The 21505-nt window shown below is 41.2% G+C and overlaps 1 protein-coding gene across 1 annotated transcript in view; it reads left to right on the forward strand.

Moving 5' to 3' along the window:
* Nucleotides 1-16985, forward strand: part of insc (INSC spindle orientation adaptor protein) — a 40497-nt gene extending 23512 nt beyond the window's left edge. The window contains exons 3-13 of the mRNA XM_058076138.2: nucleotides 2175-2541; nucleotides 2608-2660; nucleotides 2790-2913; nucleotides 3002-3115; nucleotides 7194-7319; nucleotides 10494-10665; nucleotides 11528-11706; nucleotides 12062-12128; nucleotides 13145-13300; nucleotides 13629-13705; nucleotides 15641-16985. Of these exons, the coding sequence (XP_057932121.2) occupies nucleotides 2175-2541; nucleotides 2608-2660; nucleotides 2790-2913; nucleotides 3002-3115; nucleotides 7194-7319; nucleotides 10494-10665; nucleotides 11528-11706; nucleotides 12062-12128; nucleotides 13145-13300; nucleotides 13629-13705; nucleotides 15641-15769 (1564 nt within the window). The 3' untranslated portion in view covers nucleotides 15770-16985. The remainder of the gene's footprint in view (nucleotides 1-2174; nucleotides 2542-2607; nucleotides 2661-2789; nucleotides 2914-3001; nucleotides 3116-7193; nucleotides 7320-10493; nucleotides 10666-11527; nucleotides 11707-12061; nucleotides 12129-13144; nucleotides 13301-13628; nucleotides 13706-15640) is intronic.
* The last annotated feature ends 4520 nt before the right edge of the window (nucleotides 16986-21505 follow it).

Here is a 21505-nt window from a genome sequence, read left to right on the forward strand (position 1 = left end):
ATGAAAAAGATTAGACGTATTGAGGTGAGATGGACCAGGTTGTGGAGTGGTGTAGCACCAACAACCTGGGCCTAAAAGTCAACAAATCAAGTGAAATGGTTGGCTTTCAGAAGAAAAAACACAAATTCTCGTTGAAGTCCAAATTGTAGAACTTTGGAGGTTCCACTGTTTTGCATAGCTGATGACGGTTTCTTTGACATTGCTTGAGTCCTAAGAAGTGCTCGGATTGGTAGGACAGCAATGAGGTAATTTGGTTTCCGTGGAGGGTTGGGCTTGAAAAAGTCTCTCTGCACTGGGGGGCTGCTATGAGCGAGACCTTAGCACGACCCAAGCAAAAGCCCACATTGATTTGCTTTCATAAACCGCCAGCCGCTGTTGGGTTTGTTAGTGGATTAGACCAGAAATGGAGCTGTGGGTTTTTTAATGATTCTGTACTGTGTAACGGAAACCCAATACCTGGTTGAGCAAACGCCATGCGCCAAGACAGCTAGCCAATGGAAAATGTGTGTTTGGTGAGTACACATGCTGCGCCCGCCTTCATTGAGTGCTGTGTGGTCTCAAGTGACCAACTACAGATGGTACCCAGGGAAGAAAATTAGAGACGTTATAGGCATTGACACGACCACTTTGGGGACTCCCTTAAGCTGCAGTTCATTTGGGGGATATTGATTGTTTGTCCACCCAGTAGTCAGCCTCCTCCAACATCCAGGCAACTTATTGGAATTTTGCAATAATCACTTTTTGTCTAAGAAGAAAGCAGCGGAATCAACATGAGTTGCAAAGACAAGACAAGATGTGACAAAGACTGACAGTAAATGAATGCATTAAGGTTAATCGCACAAACGAGACAGCAGGAAGAACACAAGAGGAGATAGGGAGCTGATTGGCTGCATCAGATAGAAGGAACTTAACACAGACGTCAAGTATGACACACATGTTTCAGGTTTCAAATCCTGAATATAAAACATAGGCCTGAATGTATATAGAATGTATAGAAACATTTACAGTGTACAGTAGGGTGCATCAAATTTGAATGGGAAATTTTAAATTCATAATATCAATTTGGCTGGCATTCCATTTTTTCTAATGAACATAAAAATGTATTTTGCAAAGTTTTGAGGAAATCCATTGAGCTTTAGGGGTGCCACCTCACACATAAAATTTTGTAAAATTTCGGAAAATGCGCAATTTCTAGTCTAATTGCCAAAACGTTGACCTGGAAATGTTGAGTACAATGAACTTCTATACGGCATCATTTTCTATAGGGCTATCAAAGGGGGCCCAGACCAAAGACCAAGTCTGAAAGGAACTAGTTGTTGAGGGCGGCATCTTAGGAGAGCTGGTGAGTTGTGCTGCACAGTGCCTAAAATAATGCGTAAATGGACAAGTGTATATCAGATTATGTAGGACTACAGTACCACTCTCAATAAATATGAGGAATCAGTAATACTGTCTACTCTATATTACTGTTGTTGATGTTATGCTTGCTCAGCTATTAGCTAACTGTCATTAGCAAACTGGAGCTAGCTAATGTTAGCTACAGTAGAGGCAATGAGCACTAAATACCTATAAACATGACAACAAATCATTCAAATTACAAAGACAAAACCGCAAATTTGCTAGTAATATGTAATAGGAGTATAAATACCAACAAAAACATAAAGATCACCTCAGAGTTCTTGAGCCGCAGTCTTTGCTGACCTCAAATCTCCATGGCGACCATTGAACTGTTGACCACTTTATTCCACAAAAACAGATGTATGGTGGCGCTTCTAAATAATCATGGATTGGAAAAATATTTTGTTGTTTCTACATATATTGGAACACTTTTAGTACCCAGCCATATCAAAATTCAATAATTGTGTTTTTTGATGGACCCTAGTGTACAGTTACAAAATATCAAAATTGCATGTTGAGTACAATATTTATTGTATGTATATTGCCACCTCAATATATTGCATGTTGAGTACTTTGTATATGTTTGCAGTCTGCACTAACATTGAAAGTACTACCACCCCCTTTCCCCTCTTGCGTCCCCCCTGACAGTTCATGGTGGACCACTATTTGAAAAGTTCTGCAACATACTGTACCTTCTCTGTAGTTGTGATCCAACATGAATAAAAAATGAAAACACATGGTCAACTGGAAAAAAATAATGTCTTTGTGTCCAGCAGCAGCCGTATGCAGTGCCTGCAGGTGGACTCGGTCCAGCGATGGATGGAGGACTTACGCCACATGACGGAGGTGGAGTGCATGTGCGTGCTCCAGGCCAAGCCCATTGAGGTGGACGATGACACCCAGCAGGCTGAGCTCATCGTGAGCGGCGGGGCTGGGGCAGGGGACCATGTGGCCCGCAACAACCTTCAGACGCTACTTCGCCGGGCCCTGGTGGTCAGCACTGAGTTGGGCAAGATGTTCCAGCGGCTAGAGAAGGGACGTTGGCAGAGGGTCCACAGCACAGCGGTGCGAGCGAATTGCCACGTGCGCTCTTTGGTTCACGAGTACAGTGCAGCACGAAGCACGCCACCTGAGATGCAGAAGGTGATCTTTCTCAGCAGGGATTGGTCACATTGTGCCCTCACTTATCACATTGGATTTGCTTTTCAGTATGAGACGTCTCTTCTGGAGAAGTGCATGGAGCTGACTAATATCACAGAGAGGTAAAACTACACTAACACTATCAGATTTACAGTATATTCATTCAACTATGTTTATTACTATTGTTTTGGATTTGTCGGACTTCCTGTCTACAGTATTGTCATGCTCTTAACCGGGCCCCTCCCTCTCAGGTGCCTTCACACTGAGGATGAGTTCTTCTTGAAGTCCATGAGGGATGCCATCCATGAGATCCTGACTGATGTCAGTGATTCGTTCAGCAACATGATTGACATGGCCTTAGCCAATGAGATCCAGGTTTGTAATTGAGTAATTGATGCTGTCCTCTTAAAAAGTCAAATACCTTTTTGTTGTGTTTCACATACCAGAGCTTCTGTTCTTGCAGATTCTGATCAAACAAATTGAGTCTTCAGACAACGTTCACACCATCGGCAGTGCCATCAGTAACCTGCTGTCCCTCACCCAAGATGGTCCACAGCTCTGCAGCATCATCGCAAAGGTACTGCATTAGTCCAGGACTAGAGCGTTATGGTGTACTGTCATCCCTGATTAGTAGCGAGGAACATCCATTGACAGTTATTTAAAGTAACTGACCTTTTGCTTCTGTTATGAATAAAGTCTGAAAGTGAACACGTACTAATTTGACCGCTGACTTCACACACATCATCAGTACTGAATTTACAGAAGACAGGTGACCTGTCACCATACATTCAATTCCCCACCTCACTCTGGAGCAGGGGGCTCCAACTCCATTTACCTCGGGGCGACTGAAGGTTGAGTCAGTGTGGTGCTGGGCTGCATCAAGTATTGTGACTCCCAGCATGCTTTGTGGTACTGATTTTGTAAAAAGTTATTTAGAGTTAACATTGTTTATTTTCCCCAAACTGGCACTTCCCTGTGTGTTTATTTTCCAGTTTAATGTTGTGCTGTCATTTTTGTATTGGCACTGCAATTTTACTGTCCAGTGACCCCCCCCACCCATTGTAATGTTGTGTGGCAAGCTCACAGAGAGGTCATTGTTAATTTGTGCTTGCCCCTGCCAGTGCATCTCAAATAGCCCAGGCTTTGTGGTCTGCACTTACTTTAATCTCTGATATTAAATCGAAGGCCCGTGAGCTGAACTTTGGCCACCCCAGTTTTTATAGCTCTTTGTCAGTATTAGTGTGTGATGTCATCTCTGTGAGCAACTACAACTCTTGTTACCTATTTAGCTTGTCAGCTTTCCTTATATTGAGCGAACAATGGTAAAGAGAGAAGGGTAGTGTTATTGCAGCTAGAACTAATTAATGTCATTTTTTATTGCAAATGGGGATCTGAAATCAGATAAGATGTGGGCTATCCACCCACAGAGTTGTATACAGACAGGAAATAATGTTCTACCTATCACAGCCTTAATATTCCGTTAAAAATGTGCAGGTCACACTGTAAAGGTGCAGAAACTGATCTCAGAGCTGAAATCAGTGAAATGCAACAAAATGCGTAGCTGGAAAGCAGTGCAAGGGTATGCAAGGGTCAAAATGTGTGCCTTGTACAACATAAACGTACGTGTTGTCTGTAACTACAAGATAAGATCAGGCAGACCAGACAGCAATTCACAATCGTGCCATTAGTTAGCTGGCCACTTCCAGGACTCTCACACACACACACACACACACAAACGCACACGCACTCACAACAGATTGTAAGATCAATACTGTCAGTTCCCATTAGCAGGATGCATCGATCACAAGGCTTAGGCGTGTCTACCTATCAATGCGCCCCACCTTGTTGAAGTGGGTGTGCAGTGTGAGGCACAAGCTGCTTCCTGGTAGTTGCTAATGACTGCACGACACTAAACGATACAATGCCAGTGAAAAAAGACGCACACACACACACACACACACTCCATCATTATCATTTTCCGCAGAGTACGTACTTCCCTTGTGCTTTTTTTCCTCTGTTAAATGTGATTCGATTTATAAATGGGGAGGAGAGTTGATTTCCTCTGTTGTGACACACTGTGAATAATATAGTGAGTAACAACGCACAGCTACTGCTGCTGAAATAAATAGATGAATCAGTGTGCACACCTTAGTGGACTTTGACTCAACATTGTCGTACAGCTGTGGGCGAAAAACTGACGGATTATACACTGCCACAAAGCTGTCATCCCTTGTCATGACTGAGGGCAACAATATTTTGACGTACTTCTCATTGCAATGCTCTGGTGTACTCAATAACTGTAATTGCACCAATTTAAACCCAGCCTTTGTCTTTAGCAAGTGACCTTAACTGTGGTTACAGTTAAGAGTTGCAATTTTACTGAAAATTAGGCCAGTTAGTAAAGGTTTTAAGGCAGGGGTTTCAAACACGCGGCCGGCGGGCCAAATGTGGCCCGCAGGACACTAGTTTGAGGCCCCCGCCTTGATATGATAGTTTAATGTTAGTGCGGCCCGCGCAAGTTTGATATGGATGCTGTATGGTATCATGTACCCAGAAAAAATGATTACGTTTGATTAATGTTCATGTTAAAGGTTAAATAACTGTGGAAGTGGTAAGTTTTTGGCTATTTAAGTTTAAAGGAAATAACTTGAAGGCTACCGTTTTGGTCGCTAGCTCTCTAGTTTGCGAGTTAGCATGTGTCTCAAGACCCTGCAGTTGCGTAATATGTTGTAAATAAAAAGAGTATAAATGTGACTATAGTCGTGTTTTGTCATGTCTACAGGGCTCTAATAATGCTTTGTTCATTTTAATCAGAAAAAAAATAATTTGTCTACCCACCAACTATATGTGGTTTCTTAAGTTTATATTATTTGCCATTTTATTACTATTATATTTACTTATTACAGATTGATTTTTTTTATTCTTGATTTGTTTATTAATTTTCATCTTATTTTGTGTAGAAAAATAAAAATTAAGATATTTGAGAACAGTGGAATGTTTTATCAAAGCTTTTCTTATAGAAAATCGGAACCAAAGTTTATTCATTTTTCTGTTTTTAATAAATGCATTTTTTTTTTTGGGAAAACCTGGTGCGGCCCAGTCTCACCCAGACCCTAGCTCCAGTGGCCCCCAGGTAAATTGAGTTTGAGACCGCTGTTTTAAGGTGTTAGCAAAATGATTTCCATTGCTATTATTTCCTATGGGAAGCACAAATCCTACCAAATTGGATATAGTTAAAATAAGATTCTGTTCCTCGTATACTGAAGTAGGTGTGAGGTCATCAGTGATGCCGTTACTTATCCAGCCACCTCTTAATATTGTCATCAGTATCAGTACAAAATATACAGATCGCAGTCGGGGCTGGAACAAATTAACCACAATAAACAAGGCAAGATTGTATATGAGTATTGTTGCTCTCATGGCACTCTTTTGTAAATTACATTTTTCCGACCATGTTTTTCTTGCATGTCCTCTGAAGCCAGAAATGGGCCCAAGTTCCTCACATGATGTCTGTCTGTCTGAGTTGAAACATTCAAAAAACAGTTTTCGGCATGTAGGTAACAAGCGTTGATTTGGTGAAAGCCGCCAGTCTTTTGTGCATCAGAGTGCATCCATAATCCATAAGACAATTATGGAATTACACGCCGCTTTGTTGCGTTCATACAAATACTCAGAGGCCTTTTAAACCAAGCGGTCCATTTGTGCGTGATGCTGTCAGTGAGCGTGACAATAAAACTTGCGCTTCATGGGCTCTGAGTGAGGGTGAAGCCAGTGTAAACAATGGAGCTGCAAGTTGTTTGACGGCGTGTGAAAAAGAGCAGCGGCGAGGAAGAGCCGTGCAGGTAAAACTGAAGACAAATTAAATGGCCTACTGGAGGTCTTTTCATTTCACCACACTCCTGAATTATTCACGTCCTCGTTTTAACTTGGGTGTAGATCTTCTTTTGAGGATGTGCCAGTCGTGTCTCTTCCTATACCTCATGATTGAGGGCAACAAAACTGCTTTCTTGAAAAACTGGGAATTATCTGTTAAATCCTTGTCATATTTCTTTATAAAATATATATCACTTCCGCCAACATGCTGGGAGGTCCAACCACAGCTGCGCCCTAACAGCGAAAAAAAAAACGGTCATGCTGGAGGGCAGCGTGATTGGCCACTCCAAAGCGTGAACGAGACATGGCTGCTCTAATGGCCTTATTCGGATAATGGCTGTCTTCCAGCTGGTAATTCCATCTATTTGCACACAGATGAATACCTGGAAATGTTTGCCAGAGGCCATCGTCTGTGTGGACATGACGCATATTTGTTTCTTTTACTGCAACAGCAGCTATTGAGCTCATTTTCAGCTCATGAAAAATACAGTGTTTATCAAACCTGATATATTCAGTTATTCCGATGAGTGCTTCTTTTGACGTAGTCCTGCTAGGACCTGCTGGACCCTATGGTGCCCTCCTTGAAAACGATGTATTATTTGTCTCGTTGAGTATGACTACACCTCTTCATTATGTATCTTTTTTTTTTTTAGCTCAGTCCATTTCACTGTATTGTGTTCAGAGTGTTTATTAAGAAACTTGAAAAGTGTTTTACTTTGACAGTTGAGGCTTCGTGTTTCATTCCCTCGGTGTTAATGTTGGTGTGTCATTATGTCATGCAGGAAGGAGCGGTGGTGTCGCTGTTCAAAATCTGCAGACAGGATCGCTTTAAGGGCCTCTACGCTCACGCTTTGAGGACTGTGGCCTCCATTTGCTGCGTGGAGGAAGGCATCAAGCAGCTAGACAAGGTAGAGCTCACACATGCAAACACGCTCCCATTTCTGAAGTTTGTCTGAAGAAAGTATGTGCTGGCCAATGTTGGCCTAACCTATAAGAAGACACAGTCATTAGAGTTTTCAGTAAAATGCTGAATAGCAACATTATTTATATATTATATTGTGGCTGTTGCAGGAAAGACTCACTTGTTTGTCTTATGCAGAGCTTTATTTCTTGACGGCTCAGAAAGCACACTCAATCACAAAGATGGAACATCTTATATAGCGTTAACATTTACGCGCCAAAAAAGAGGGATCAAACCACGCCCCCAACCCGCCTACCGACTGGGTGAGACCTGCCCCCGAGTGTCCACCACAATATATTCATTCATTCATTTTCTACCGCTTTTTCTTCACGAGGGTCGCGGGGGTGCTGGAGCCTATCACAGCTGTCTTTGGGTGAGAGGTGTAGTACACCCTGGACTGGTGGCCAGCCAATCACAGGGCACATATAGAGAAACAACCATTCACACTCACATTCATACCTATGGACAATTTGGAGTCACCAATTAACCTAGCATGTTTTTGGAATGTGGGAGGAAACTGGAGTACCCAGAAAAAACCCACGCATGCACAGGGAGAACATGCCCTGGTCTTGCAAACCGTGCAGCCCCCTTACTGATTTGTCACATTTAAATATTTTAGATCATTAAACATATTTAAATGTTAGTCAGGGAGAACACAGCTGAATAGAAAATGCCATTTTGAAATGAAACTTTTTATTATTGAATGGCCCTATGTGAATAAAACATACCATTACCAAACATGCCATTTCTAAAGCTTTGGGACTCCAGCAAACCACAATGAGAGCCATTATCCAAAAAGGGTGAAAACATGGAACAGTGGTGAACCTTCGCATGAGTGGCCAGCCAACCAAAATCACACCAGAGTGCAGAGTACTTCTCCAAGAGGTCACAAAAGACCCCACAACAACATCCAACCGGGTCGGGAGTTGTCACGCTCTCTCGCCTTGGGCGAAGTCTACATTCAACACAGCCTGTTGTGTTGTGGCGTTCATGTAGGTTTTTGATTGTGGGTTGGGAACATCCCATACGTCTGCCTATATTACTGTAGCCACAACATACCCAGAGCCTGGAGACGTTGTTTACTTGGTAGATGTGGCATGATGCCGTTCACTGGACTAACAATGCTGGCCTTCATGGGGCCTTTATATAGGCCTCCAAAATCCATCCATCTATTTTCTATGCTGCTTATCTCCACTGGGGCCTATCCAAGCTAACTTTGGGCCGCCAAAACCAATCCTCAAACTATGTTGACACCCACTGAGTATTGCGCAATGTGTATTTAGTCCACTTTTGCACATTTGGTCCACATTTCCACCTCAAAGTTTCTATTGACTGTCAGTATACAATTTGCTTAAATATACATGTTTTTTAAACTAATGATAGGCCGTATTGAACCACGAAATAGTGATTATATTGTAATTAATTACTTAGCTAGCATATTCCTGCGTGTGCAGGTGTTTCTCGTTGCTCCGCCCAGTACTCCAGTTAAAAGGAAACACAAAAAAGGAAATAGTAGGAAGGGAAACTATAAAAAAAGTAAAAGGCAGTGCGGGAAAGCGTGACGTGACAGTGTGTTCTCCACAGAGATATGCCAAGCCTGAGCGCCTAATGGTAACGCATCCAGGTGTGTAAAGTCTTTAGAAAAAAACAATGCAAATGTCCGTTCCTGATTAGCAGTGTTGTCCCGGGGGAGGAGCGGGTCTGCTGCCAACAGTGTCTGCTCGTCGGCGACCGCTCAGGCTCGACAAACACAACTGTCACTGTTGAAGGTGCTTGCTGTTTATTGTTGGATGTGCATCACAGTTTTATCCCCACATGGAACATTATGTATGGAGAACATGGAGCATGTTGGCTGAAAACATAACTGGAGGATTGACAGATAAATGGGACCACAGAGGAAGAGAAAAAAGAAACTTCTTTATTTGATAAACACTCCTAGAAAGAGTAGAAATATTGTTGTCTGATGCCACACTTTGTGTCTAACTGCAGTAAAGTTATGTTCAGAGTAGCAGCCTATTTCCTGGAGTAGGTGCAGGGGGGGATGGGGGGGTGTTCCACATCACTGTGCCAGGCTGCCTCGGTACTGCTGACGTCCACGAAGACCAAAATAGGGAAGAGCTCTGTGAATGTAGGCGCATTGATGCTCATCACCGGATGAGAGTGACAGGTGTGGTTGGATGAGAGTCACACCGGATGCTCGTCTCCAAACTTTTGTTCCCCAAAGTGGTACTGATGGCAAAAACAAACAAGGACTGGGATTGATTGACAAGCAATAATAAAATATGTATTTCTTTCAATAGGATGCAGTTTGTTGCACAAACATTTCAGCATTACAAGCTCATATTATATATGATAGGTGAATTGATGTTTTAGTAGTGTCAATTAGTGTATATCCAAAGTATAAGTTTTATTTTTGGATTGTTGTAACTGTCTAAGCACCGAGGCTAACAATATTGTCAAAAAAATCATGCACTGTGCAAAACAGCTTGTATGTAATGTGCAACACTGCCCTCGTGTGGATTAGGACTTGAAGTACGTTATTTTATGATAACCAAGGGAGAACATGGGCCCCACTCAACACAAATAAATAACTACATAGAATTTTATCTAAATGCATATAAAGTCTGGAAATATGGGTCATGATTTTATTTTTAAAAAAACAATACATAGTTACAAATGTTTGCATGTATATATTGTTTGTTGTGAATTGCAACCCGTCCCACTTGTTCGACGGTCATTGAACGCACCATTGTGTGTGTGCTAAGTTTTCCACACGCTGCACTGATAGACTACTCTATTTGAACCTTTTTCCTTTCACCTCATACTTGGTGTGTCAAATACTGATACTATAAAGGTAAGGTGATGTTATTGAGTGCTATTGTGCATTGTTTGGCGCACAATCTCAAGTTAATTCATGCTAGCAGATTGCCTGTTTGCATACGCACCAAACAGCCACCTTATAATTAGCATTCATTTTGTGCTTTTAATGTGATGTTGCCCCTATCTTAGTTTGACATAATACACAGTGAAAGAACAGATTTATTTGGAGAAACACGGTCAAGAGTGTCTAAGTTGGAGGATTTGACATGTTCAGAGTTGATAGAGGACGTTTGACCACCAGGTGGATGGCATTCTGTGCCTGGCGGACATTTTGACAGACGACAGCAGCGTGGAGGCTGCCCGAGCCGAGGCGGCTGCAGTGGTGGCTCAGATCACGTCGCCTCACCACACATCTACGCAGCACCTGGCCAGCTTCCTGGAGAGCATGCACGACATCGTTACTGCACTCATTAGTGAGTACTCACCTTTCACCTTTGACCCGCTTGAGGTCGCATCAGAACCTGTTGATAATGATGATGATGTTGCTGGAAGGGACCTACTGTATTATGCTCATTTTCTGCCCTTTGTATTGATTTGTCGCAGCTACACATGATAACCTGCACAAAAAGCTTTCCAGATCTTCCCAAATCTGCACCTTTTCCTGCTGTATTTCATTGGATTTCTCAGACTCTGTTCTAATTTATTCCACCCACAGCCGCCTCTGGGCACGCCCACTTTGCTGTGATTGGTCACACTTCTAAGCACTCATGAGGACTTCTGTACTACTACCGAAACCCCACTTTCAAATTTTGTGGGCGTAGGACAAAATTATGACATAATGCTGTACGATATAATGCTATAATGCTACACAGACGATTGCATACTTACACAAAATAAACACATTTAGGACACTGATAAATTCCATTGTTGCTTGCGCTTTTAACTCTTCAACTTGACCAGTAATATAGAAAGGTATCAGGGTCAGGGATCTGCAACTCCAACCACTTCTGCCTAATGGTGGCCTCTTTAGGCAAGTTCAAACCTAAAGAAATATTTCCTGGAAGCAATTAGCGTAAGCTCGGTGCTAACGGTAAAATCTTCAACAAACAGCTGAGCAGGGGGAGGGCAAGCCTATAGCTTGTACCCGGGAACGCCCATATAAGGAAATCAAAAAGGGTTCAGAGTTCAAACCTTATTATCTGAAACATTGACATAGTTTAATAGGAACTTTGGCATAGTTTATTACTACGTTTATAGGTCGGTAAATTGGAAAAAGTATAATACGTCCCCTTGAAGCTTTTGCAATAAAATCTGAGGATCCTTCCTGGCTTTCAGACTTGTGCGAGAGCGCCTCCTGTGGTGAAGTCTTCCTCCTGGCGTCAGCGGCTTTGGCCAACATCACGTTCTTTGACAGCATGGCCTGTGAGATCCTCCTGCAGCTCAACGCCATCCATATCCTTCTGCAGGCCTGCAAGGACCGCCAGAGAGTGGACACGCCCTACTCTAAGGACCAGGTAGGTACTAACAACAAATTTGTCATCTGACATATTTGAAAATGTGTCCTGTTTGCTGAGACCGTTCACACAGACTGAATGCTATTGTACGCCACAATTTTAGTCTTTATGTGTATGCCCACACATTTTTTTCACGCTCAACTACTTCTATATTTGTCACCCCATTCGAACCATTTCATTCCTAATCCTGTTTCCTGACCTCTTCTAGCTTACCTAAACCTGTTTTTTGTATATTCATTCCAGATTCACATGCAATTCCTGCATTAAGTTTCTTTCATTGTCACTGGGAGAAATTGCGTTAAGAGTCACAAGAACAAATAATAACGTCCACTGAGTGTATATTTTTGCATTTTAGGTGGTGACAATCTTAGCCAACCTCTCTGTCTTGGAGCAGTGTGCTTCTGAAGTCCTGCAGGAGCAAGGTAATCAGTTAGTCCCTCGTTCACATAAAACCGCAGTGTTCACTTTTATTGACGATGAAGTGGTGTATTTCCTCAAAAAATGTATTGCATGAATGCTAAGACGCTAATAAATGAGTTGAAGATTATAAACCTACCGTACCGCAACATACATAATAGCGGCCCGCAGATAGTTTTTATTGTCATGTGGAATATCCTACAAATGCAAAGAAGTCATTATTTATGAGAAATATACATAATATATACATTAGGTCACTTATAAAAGTAAGCTAAGCTGTCTAAGCTGTTTTCTTCAGATAGCTTAGCATATATTGACAGATGTACTTAAACATATAAAGTAAAGTACATGTGAAAGTGTTAAAGAGCAGTCAATTTGAACTTTTTCAACAAAATAACTTGACCAACTTGTCTAACTGGACCTCCCTTCATAAACAAAATACAATGTTTTTGGGGGAAGATATGTCAGTGGGCTGTCAAAAGTAAATAACATGTTAGAATAGAAGAGTGACAATCGTGCCATGGTTGAAGTACAAGCAAGGTACTGAAGATGGCAGCATTGTGTCATGTTTACAAGCTCGGAGACATGTCAATCAAAGCAATACCTTCATTCATTTTCTGCTGCTTATTCTCACGGGGTGTCACGGGGGTGCTGGAGCCTATCCCAGCTGTCTTTGGGCGAGAGTCGGGGTACACCCTGGACTGGTCGCCAGCCAATCACAGGGCACATATAGACAAACAACCATTCACACTCACATTCATACCTATGGACAATTTGGAGTCACCAATTAACCTAGCATGTTTTTGGAATGTGGGAGGAAACCAGAGTCCAAGGAGAAAACCCACGCATGCAGGGGGAGAACATGGGAACTCCACACAGAGATGGCCGAGGGTTGAATTGAACTCGGGTCTCCTAGCTGTGTTGCCTGCGAGCTAACCACTCAGATGCCAAAGCAATACAATTAATAATAAATATACAATAAGTGTCATCAGATACTTGCTAACATCTTTGTGGTTGTCAGGCATCGAACGTCTTCTTCTGCTGCTGGGAGAGAAGCCGTCCTCCTCCAGCCCGTCTGAGGGTGCCGCCTGCGAACGTGTCCAGCAGAAGGCCGCTGTCACGCTGGCACGTCTTAGCAGAGACAACGACGTGGCCATGACGGCGATTCAGCTGAAAGGTACTGAAGAGTGGTGTCTCAAATCAAATACTTCTGTCTATACTATGGATGTGTCTCAGTTGGCGCACTTACGTACTTACACTTACTCTTTTGAGCACATACTGGAAGTGTGCTCACACAGAGAGGTACAACAAATCACGAGTGATGAAAATGTATAAATTGCGTAAATTGAGACACAGCCACACTATTGGGATGCTCACTGTCCACTTCATTAGGTACACCAATACCAATACAAAATCTGTATGATCTGTGACATGATTTTCCTGTAAATATAACAATGCTGGTGATGATGGACACTTTTGGTTAGCTTTCCCTCCTCTGCCTACAGCCGTCCCTCGTCTCATTGAGCTGTGTCGCTCTCCCACTGAGAGAAATAACAGTGATTCGGTTTTGGTCGCTTGCCTGGTAAGTACGACTGTGTGTATGTGTGTTTGTGAAGATAAGTGGCTGCACTTTCCATCCATCCACACATCCATTTTTTATACCGCTTGTCCTCACTAGAATCACACGGGTAAGCTGCAGCTAGCCCAGAGTTGGGGTACATCCTGGACTGGTCACCAGCCAATCACAGGGCACATATAGACAAACAACCATTCACACTCACATTCTTACCTATGGACAACCTAACATGTTTTTGGAATGTGGGAGGAAACTGGATTATGGCTGCATGTTGTTTAATCAATATGTCATCACTAAGTCATCCTTACCACTAGACATCAGCGTATACATAACATCACATTGTCATTTGCTTTATTTAGTATTTTGTAAAAAACAAAAACAAACATTTTGGGTATCTTACTTAATAGAGTTTTTTTGCATTTTTGAAATGTTATTAATCTCCAGACTAACTTGTTTTAAAATAAATATACACATTTTGTAGCCATTCTTATTTATTTATTTATTTGTCCCTTGTGTTGCCTAAACCTAAAACTCATTACATAATACATTGGATTTTTGCAGCAAAATACATTTCATGTGTGAGATGATTGAAAAAAAAAAAAAAAAGAATAAAATGAAATACAGCTAATTAATAAATAACCTGAGATCGATTCCACCCTCTGCCATTTCTGTGTGGAGTTTGCATGTTCTCCCTGTGCATCCGTGAGTTTTCTCCGGGTACTCCGATTTCTTCCTACATTCCAAAAACATGCTAGGTTAATTGGTGACTCCAAATTGTCCATAGGTATGAATGTGAGTGTGAATGGTTGTTTGTCTATATGTGCCCTGTGATTGGCTGGCAACCAGTCCAGGGTGTACCCCGCCTCTAGACAGCTGAGATAGGCTCCAGCACCCCCGTGACCCTTGTGAGGATAAGCGGCAGAAAATGAATGAATGAATTAATTAATAATAAATACATAAATAATTGTAGTGAAGACCACTAGGGGGCGTCTGGGGCCACACAACCATTTGGGCGCATGTTTTAGGGTCATAAATAATAGTACAGTCATGAAAAATACAATTTGTATGTGTAAAATAACATGTAATAATAACATATAATATAGCAATGACCTAATGTGATTGGAATTACTTACCACATTCATGTAGTATTACTAGCATCAATTTTTTAAATTTAATTGATGTTACAGAGGCCATGTTGCAATAAAAAAAAATACTATATATTTATCTAAAATTACATTTGTTTGCCTTTAAAACACTTTGAATGTCATCTGATGCCTTAATTTCCAAATTGCTCTTTTGAGATTATAGTGAGAATCATACATGCGCTCCTTTAAACACTTCAAAAATGAGACATTTCATTTGTGTTTTTTAATCAATATCAGCATAACAAATATGTACGTAGTATGTACATGTACATATACGTAGAGTATCATGAATACAATCATTATTCTACCAGCGGTTCCCAGCCTTCTAAAGGACCTTGTTTTCCTACATCTTCCACATTAACTTAATCTCTGCATAGCTACACATTTTGAAATACTAAAAAGGTCATCGTATAAACTACCTTCAGCACATAAGAGCTGTTATGATATTATTAGTGTTATTGGGCTCACAACTGTATTATAAATTCATTTTTATCCGTGTCCAAAATGTGGATTGTTTTTAACTACCAAACTATTAAACACGGCCCACATCAAAACATAACAAAGGAGCTCAAAAAAATTAAAAAGCCATAAAATATGAATAAATGTAAAGGTTTGTTAACACAAAGCTGAGACATAGGCTGCTTTCGTGAACAACAAAGTTGAAGAATATCTAAGTGACCCCTTCAGCCCTCCATATTTCTGTACGGGCAGGATCTCCTTAGTTTCCAGTGTTTTGGTCAGTGGGTGCCTATAAAAAGGAATTCATATGTGTGTGTGTGTGTGTATGTGCGTGCAGGCGGCCTTGAGGAGGCTGGCAGCAGGGTGTCCAGACAGCATCGAGGCTTCCGACCATCAGCAGCTGATCAAACCGCGGCTGGTGGACTCATTCCTGCTGTGCTCCAACATGGAGGAGAGCTTTGTGTGAAGTGACGGATGCTAAAGTGCGACAGCGTGACGGCTAATGAGCCGTTGAGCTTCAGCATGTCTTTAACTGGATCTGGACCAGCACGGCCACTGACATTATGCAATGCACACTGTGGATGCACAGTGGGGAAAAGAAATATTTGACCCCCTCGCAAAGATATGAACAGAACATCATTTTTATGGTTGGTTTATTTTATCAAAGAGGAATGTAAATGTATATTTGATTGAGAGAAATAAGTATTTGATCCCTAAGCTTTGGTGGAAAGCCTGGTTGGCGAGCAGAGAAACAGATCAGATTGTTGCCACCTACTTTATGCCCCAAGAGCTCAATTTTTGTGTCATGTGATCACATCTTCTTTAGCGGAGGGACTGTAGGACCTCAAACTATTACGGCAAAGTGTGATACTAATGCTTTTTTATTTTTTTTGCTGACTGTGCTCCCAACTCCCTAGACTTCATGAACCAGTTCCACCTTCAGCTGACAGTTATCTTGTATTTCTTACAGTTGTGAATTATTGCACCAAAAAGCTATATCATATTTAGTTTTTTGTTTTTTTTTTACTCCCACATTCCAAAAACATATCAATTGATAACTCTTTAAATTGGCCATGCATGCGCGTGAGTGTAAATGATTGTTTGTCTATATGTTCCCTGTGATTGGCTGGCGATAGCTGGCATAAATGGCTGAATGTTCATCACATGACATGGATCAACTAAGTCATGAAGTACTAGTTTTAAGAATCAGATGACTGCAAGCAGTTATATCTGCATCTTGGGTTCCCTACAACATGTAGACTTTATTATTATTCCCAATGAACATATTTCATCCTGTTTTTGTTATTTAAATATGTCTTGTATGCAAAGCATGAAATAAAGACAATAAAGCCAAAATTTTGTTTATTCGCATGAGACAGTACATGATGGATGCACTTCAGCACACACAATCAATAGAAAATATGTCAAATATGTCAAATATGTCTTGAATGACGAGATTGAAACTTATTTCTGTTTTACTTACTGTATTTATTCATAATTGCAGGACCAAAGATATACAGTATACATGGTGTCCCTATGTCTAGTCACAGGGCAAAATTGTATATATAACATGATTATTAAAAATAAAAATGTTTAAATTTGATATTGTCAATTGCAATTACAATATTTTTAAAATTGATTTATTGACTATATTATATACATTTTTGTCACCTAAGGGCATAATATAATCAAAATATTTTCTTTTACATTAATTACATTATTTATCAATCACTATATTATTTTGTATCATATGAGCATTATGATGTATGTACTGTATATTACAATTCCAGACACCTTTTAGAGACACCCTTTATGAGACATGAATAAAACAATGAAAGTTCTTTGGTGGTCACAGTGTGTGTGTGTGTGTGTTATTACCCTCTGGTGAGTTAAGCAGTTTGGGGCAGCACATAAAAAAAGTGTTTTAATGTGTTTGATAGAATGTAATAACACATTGTCCAGCATTAATTGCGTCATTGATGCATTTATTATTCATGATTTCATGCATCATGTGCAGGTCACACCTCCTCTGTGGCCTCCACGTTTGGAACATTGCAGGTCAGCGTTCCTCATTCTCCATTCACACCTTTTGCATCAAAGTCCTAAAAGTTAACATGAGTGCAAAAGAGTTTGGGTGCGTAGAGTCGGTTGTTAGAGCGGGGGCCACCAGAGGGTGTCTGGGTCTGGGTCTTGTCTGGCGTTCATCCAGCTTGACTTTAAAAGTTCTGACAAACAGAATTGTGACCACTGGAGTGGTGCTGTTGTTGCTTTGATGAAAAGAAGAACTTGTTCGTCTCCTTGGAGAGACAATCCAGGCTTTTGTTGTCGCTTTGTCTGCTGCTTCTTTTGCACCTCAGGCCACACAATGTGTGTGCGTGTCCGGCATTCAGAGGCCCTTTGTGATGAAATATGCGCCGGCGTGTCTTTGTGAAAAACTGATCAGAACACCACTTAACAGGTTCTTTTCAGGCTGCTGTGCCTTTGACCGTGACCATGAGTGAGACCACGTTGGAGAAGAAAAAACAGTTTTTCTCACTTTCTAAGCCGAGCAACCTTCAATTTCACCACGCTGCAAGCACACACATGCTGCTTCGCTGCAGCCGCCATGTTTGCCCGCTTTGATCCGAAGTTTCAAGGCAGAAGTTAAACGATTTGAAAAAAAAATAAAGACTTTAATCACATTGAATGACAACATATTCCTACCACCACAATCAGAGGAACGACTTCTCATTGTAAGCAGGTCCAAATTATTCTCAAAAGAAAAGAACAAATTCAAATATTTGGACATGCTTGGTTCACCTGACGAGATGGCGTGAGGAGCTCGAGTCGTTTCCTCTTCATATTGAGGTGGCTATGCATGCAGTCCGGACGCCTCCCTGGTGAGATGCCAAGAGGAGGCCTTGGGGTGGATCGAGGACACACAGGAGGGATTATGTCTTACAGCTCGTCTGAATATGCCTTAGTGCAGGGGTGGGCAAATATTTTGACTCGTGGGCCGCATTGAGTTAACAAAATTGTCCAGGGGGCCAGAACATGTATTTAACACACACATTTTCCTTGAATGATTTGTCTAATTGTAGCTGTATGTTCTCATGTGGCTTTTTTCAGGAGCACTTTAAACATCAAACTATGTCACTAAATTTTACATTTAAAAAAAAAATGACTAAATAAGACATGTTGCCAGTTTGTATGTTAAAAGTTGAAATACTGAAAAAGCAACTGGCGGGCCGGGTTCAAACACTTGGTGGGCCGCATGTGGCCCCCGGGCCGTAGTTTGCCCACCCCTGCCTTAGTGGAAGTGGCTGCAGACCAGGAAGTATGACTAGGACCCAGAAAACCATTGGATGGATGGATGGCATCCACTCCCCGCTCTTCTCGGATTGTGTGATGTATCTGATACAAACGTGCCGTCATTGGGGGGGGGGGATTATAGTGCTGAAAATTACATAAACTAATAAGTTACTAAATAATAAACTAATAAAACTATTCAAAAATAGGGAAAAATGTGACAGTCAACAAAATGTCCCAAGGTCCTTCCTCAGGGCAATTTCATAGGACCTCAAATTTTCAGGTTTTTGTTATATGAATAGTACAGATAGAACACCACAAATATTTTTTGTAGTATTGAAGATTATGAAAATCAGCAAATCTAAAAGCAGCAGCTACAAAAATATAAATGAAATTTGACACCTACAAAATATTCCAAAGGGTGTTCCTCAGGGTGCTCTGTTAGGACCTCACATGTTCATTCTTAAGCCTGTTTGATGCTTTGCGCATCTGCAAGGTTTGTACGACTTTGTGCGGACAGATGACCTCATTTTCAAACCCATGGCCACTTGAGCGGCCCCTTTCATGCGAAAACTTTCTGGTCCGGTCACCTCCAAATTTAGTACGCAGAAAAAAAATTGCATAAAAATGAAAATGAAAAAATGAAAAAAAATGAAATACCAACAGTTACATTACAGTATATGAGGATGTTCCAGCATAATGAAACACTTGACTGTCAAGTTGTTTGTTTTTTATTTTCCTTTGTTCAACATGCCTTTAGTAAGTTTAGTACCGTGCTACTTGTGTTTTCCATACACTGCCCCCTGCAATTTTGGGAGCAGACGCCACACTGAGTATAAAGTCACACACTGTCTCTTGAGCGGAATTCCGTGCTGCTCTTTTCCAGGCGTCTCATTCGTGTGGAAAATATAACCCAGCCTTTATTTGAAAATAATAATAATAATAATAGATGACATTTTCTATAGCACTTCACAGTGAAGTGAGCCCCTTATTCATTCACTCTACAGTCACACACTGGCGGTGATAATTTAAGCTGCCCTGGAGTAAACTGACAAAAACGTGGATGCTAATTTGCATGTACGGTTTCTCCAACCATCACCAAACATTCATACACCAGTGTGGGCAGCAGCTGAGGCAAGTTGGTGGAAGGTGCAAGGATCAAACCTGGATAACCTGGTGTGCACTTTGACATGAATACTACCACTGAAAAGACTGTGACGTAATGTTGAAGATTCCAGAAACAAGTAAATCCAAAGAACTGGCAGCTCCAAAAATATGTGAGAAATGTGATGCCAGGAGTGACGTAAAAGAATGCAATCTCATGGAAATATCTTTAGATCATCGCTAAACAATTAGTTTAAAAAAAAAAAAGAACGAGCGGTAATACAAAGTTTTGACCCATCAAAATTTCATTTATGCTCTGTCCTAAGACCACACACAATCAGCCTTACTGTTTATGAATGGTGTCAATGACATCTTCTTAGCATCCACTACAGGCTCTTCCAAAACAACATAACATATCTGCGGCAAACATGTTGTTGTCCTGAGGGGAAATGGTCATGTAAAATATTACTCAAACTCTAAAATCCAAATGAATAGAAGCTTTAAAAATACAGGAGACAAGTGGTAGTACAAAGTTTTGACCCATCAAAATGTCCCAAGGGCATTTCTCAGGGCTCCGTGTTAAGCCCACACACGTTCAACCTATGGTGTCTTTCTTGACATGCGTAGAGGACATACAAAATATCTGAACGTGTGTTGGCCACATTGATTAGGTATGTGGGTTGCATATGTGGCGCATGACACACACATAGTGTGACACAAGTGTGCAAGAATCTGCAAGTGCGACATACAAAAAAATTGGGAATTTGCCCAAACATGACACCAGCAAAACGTACGAATGACACATGTTGGCTCCATGGACGCTGCATGAAGACGTACAATGTATAAAAGTTTGTCTGAAAAAAAACCTAAGCGCCCGTAGAGGATGTTTGATATGACACAGAACATCTGCAGGGGTCTGTGTCCAGTCTACGGCTCAAAAACATCACATGTGCACATCAGTATATTTCTTGTGTTTTTTGCACGTAGACTGGCCGTATGAACCTCTTGGAACCAGTTGTGACCTAGGCTTAAAGGGGACCTATTATGCTCATTTTTCGACCCTTTGTATTGAGTTGTGGACTCCTATAGAGCAGCTACACACAATAACACGTTTTAGATTTTGCAACTATTCCAGTTGTGACCTAGGCTTAAAGGGGACTTATTATGCTCATTTTTCGACCCTTTGTATTGAGTTGTGGACTCCTATAGAGCACCTACACACAATAACACGTTGTAGATTTTGCAACTATTCCAGTTGTGACCTAGGCTTAAAGGGGACCTATTATGCTCATTTTTCGACCCTTTGTATTGAGTTGTGGACTCCTATAGAGCAGCTACACACAATAACACGTTTTAGATTTTGCAACTATTCCAGTTGTGACCTAGGCTTAAAGGGGACCTATTATGCTCATTTTTCGACCCTTTGTATTGCGTTGTGGACTCCTATAGAGCACCTACACACAATAACACGTTTTAGATTTTGCACCTATTCCAGCTTTATTTCCTTTGATTTGTGCTCCCTGCCAAAATGGTCTGTTTTAATTTATTTCACCCACTGCCCACCACCGGGCAAGCTCAATCCGCTGTGATTGGTCACATGCCCAAAGTGCTCCCTTACTATGAACCATATAAGGAAGTCCACCCCTCTGTGACATCACAAAGAGGCAGTTTTACCACGCCCTTTTGAAACAGAGTGTTTTTAGCCATCCCTAACTTCTTTCAGGGCTCACTTCCAAATGTGCGAACCTCATTATCTGAAACTTTGTCATCATTTAACATGAGAATCCAACATTCGAACTACATTTATAGG

The sequence above is a fragment of the Doryrhamphus excisus genome, linkage group LG1, assembly GCF_037039965.1.
Source record: "Doryrhamphus excisus strain RoL-2023G ecotype Guam linkage group LG1, RoL_Dexc_Guam_v1.1, whole genome shotgun sequence".
NCBI lineage: Eukaryota > Metazoa > Chordata > Actinopteri > Syngnathiformes > Syngnathidae > Doryrhamphus > Doryrhamphus excisus.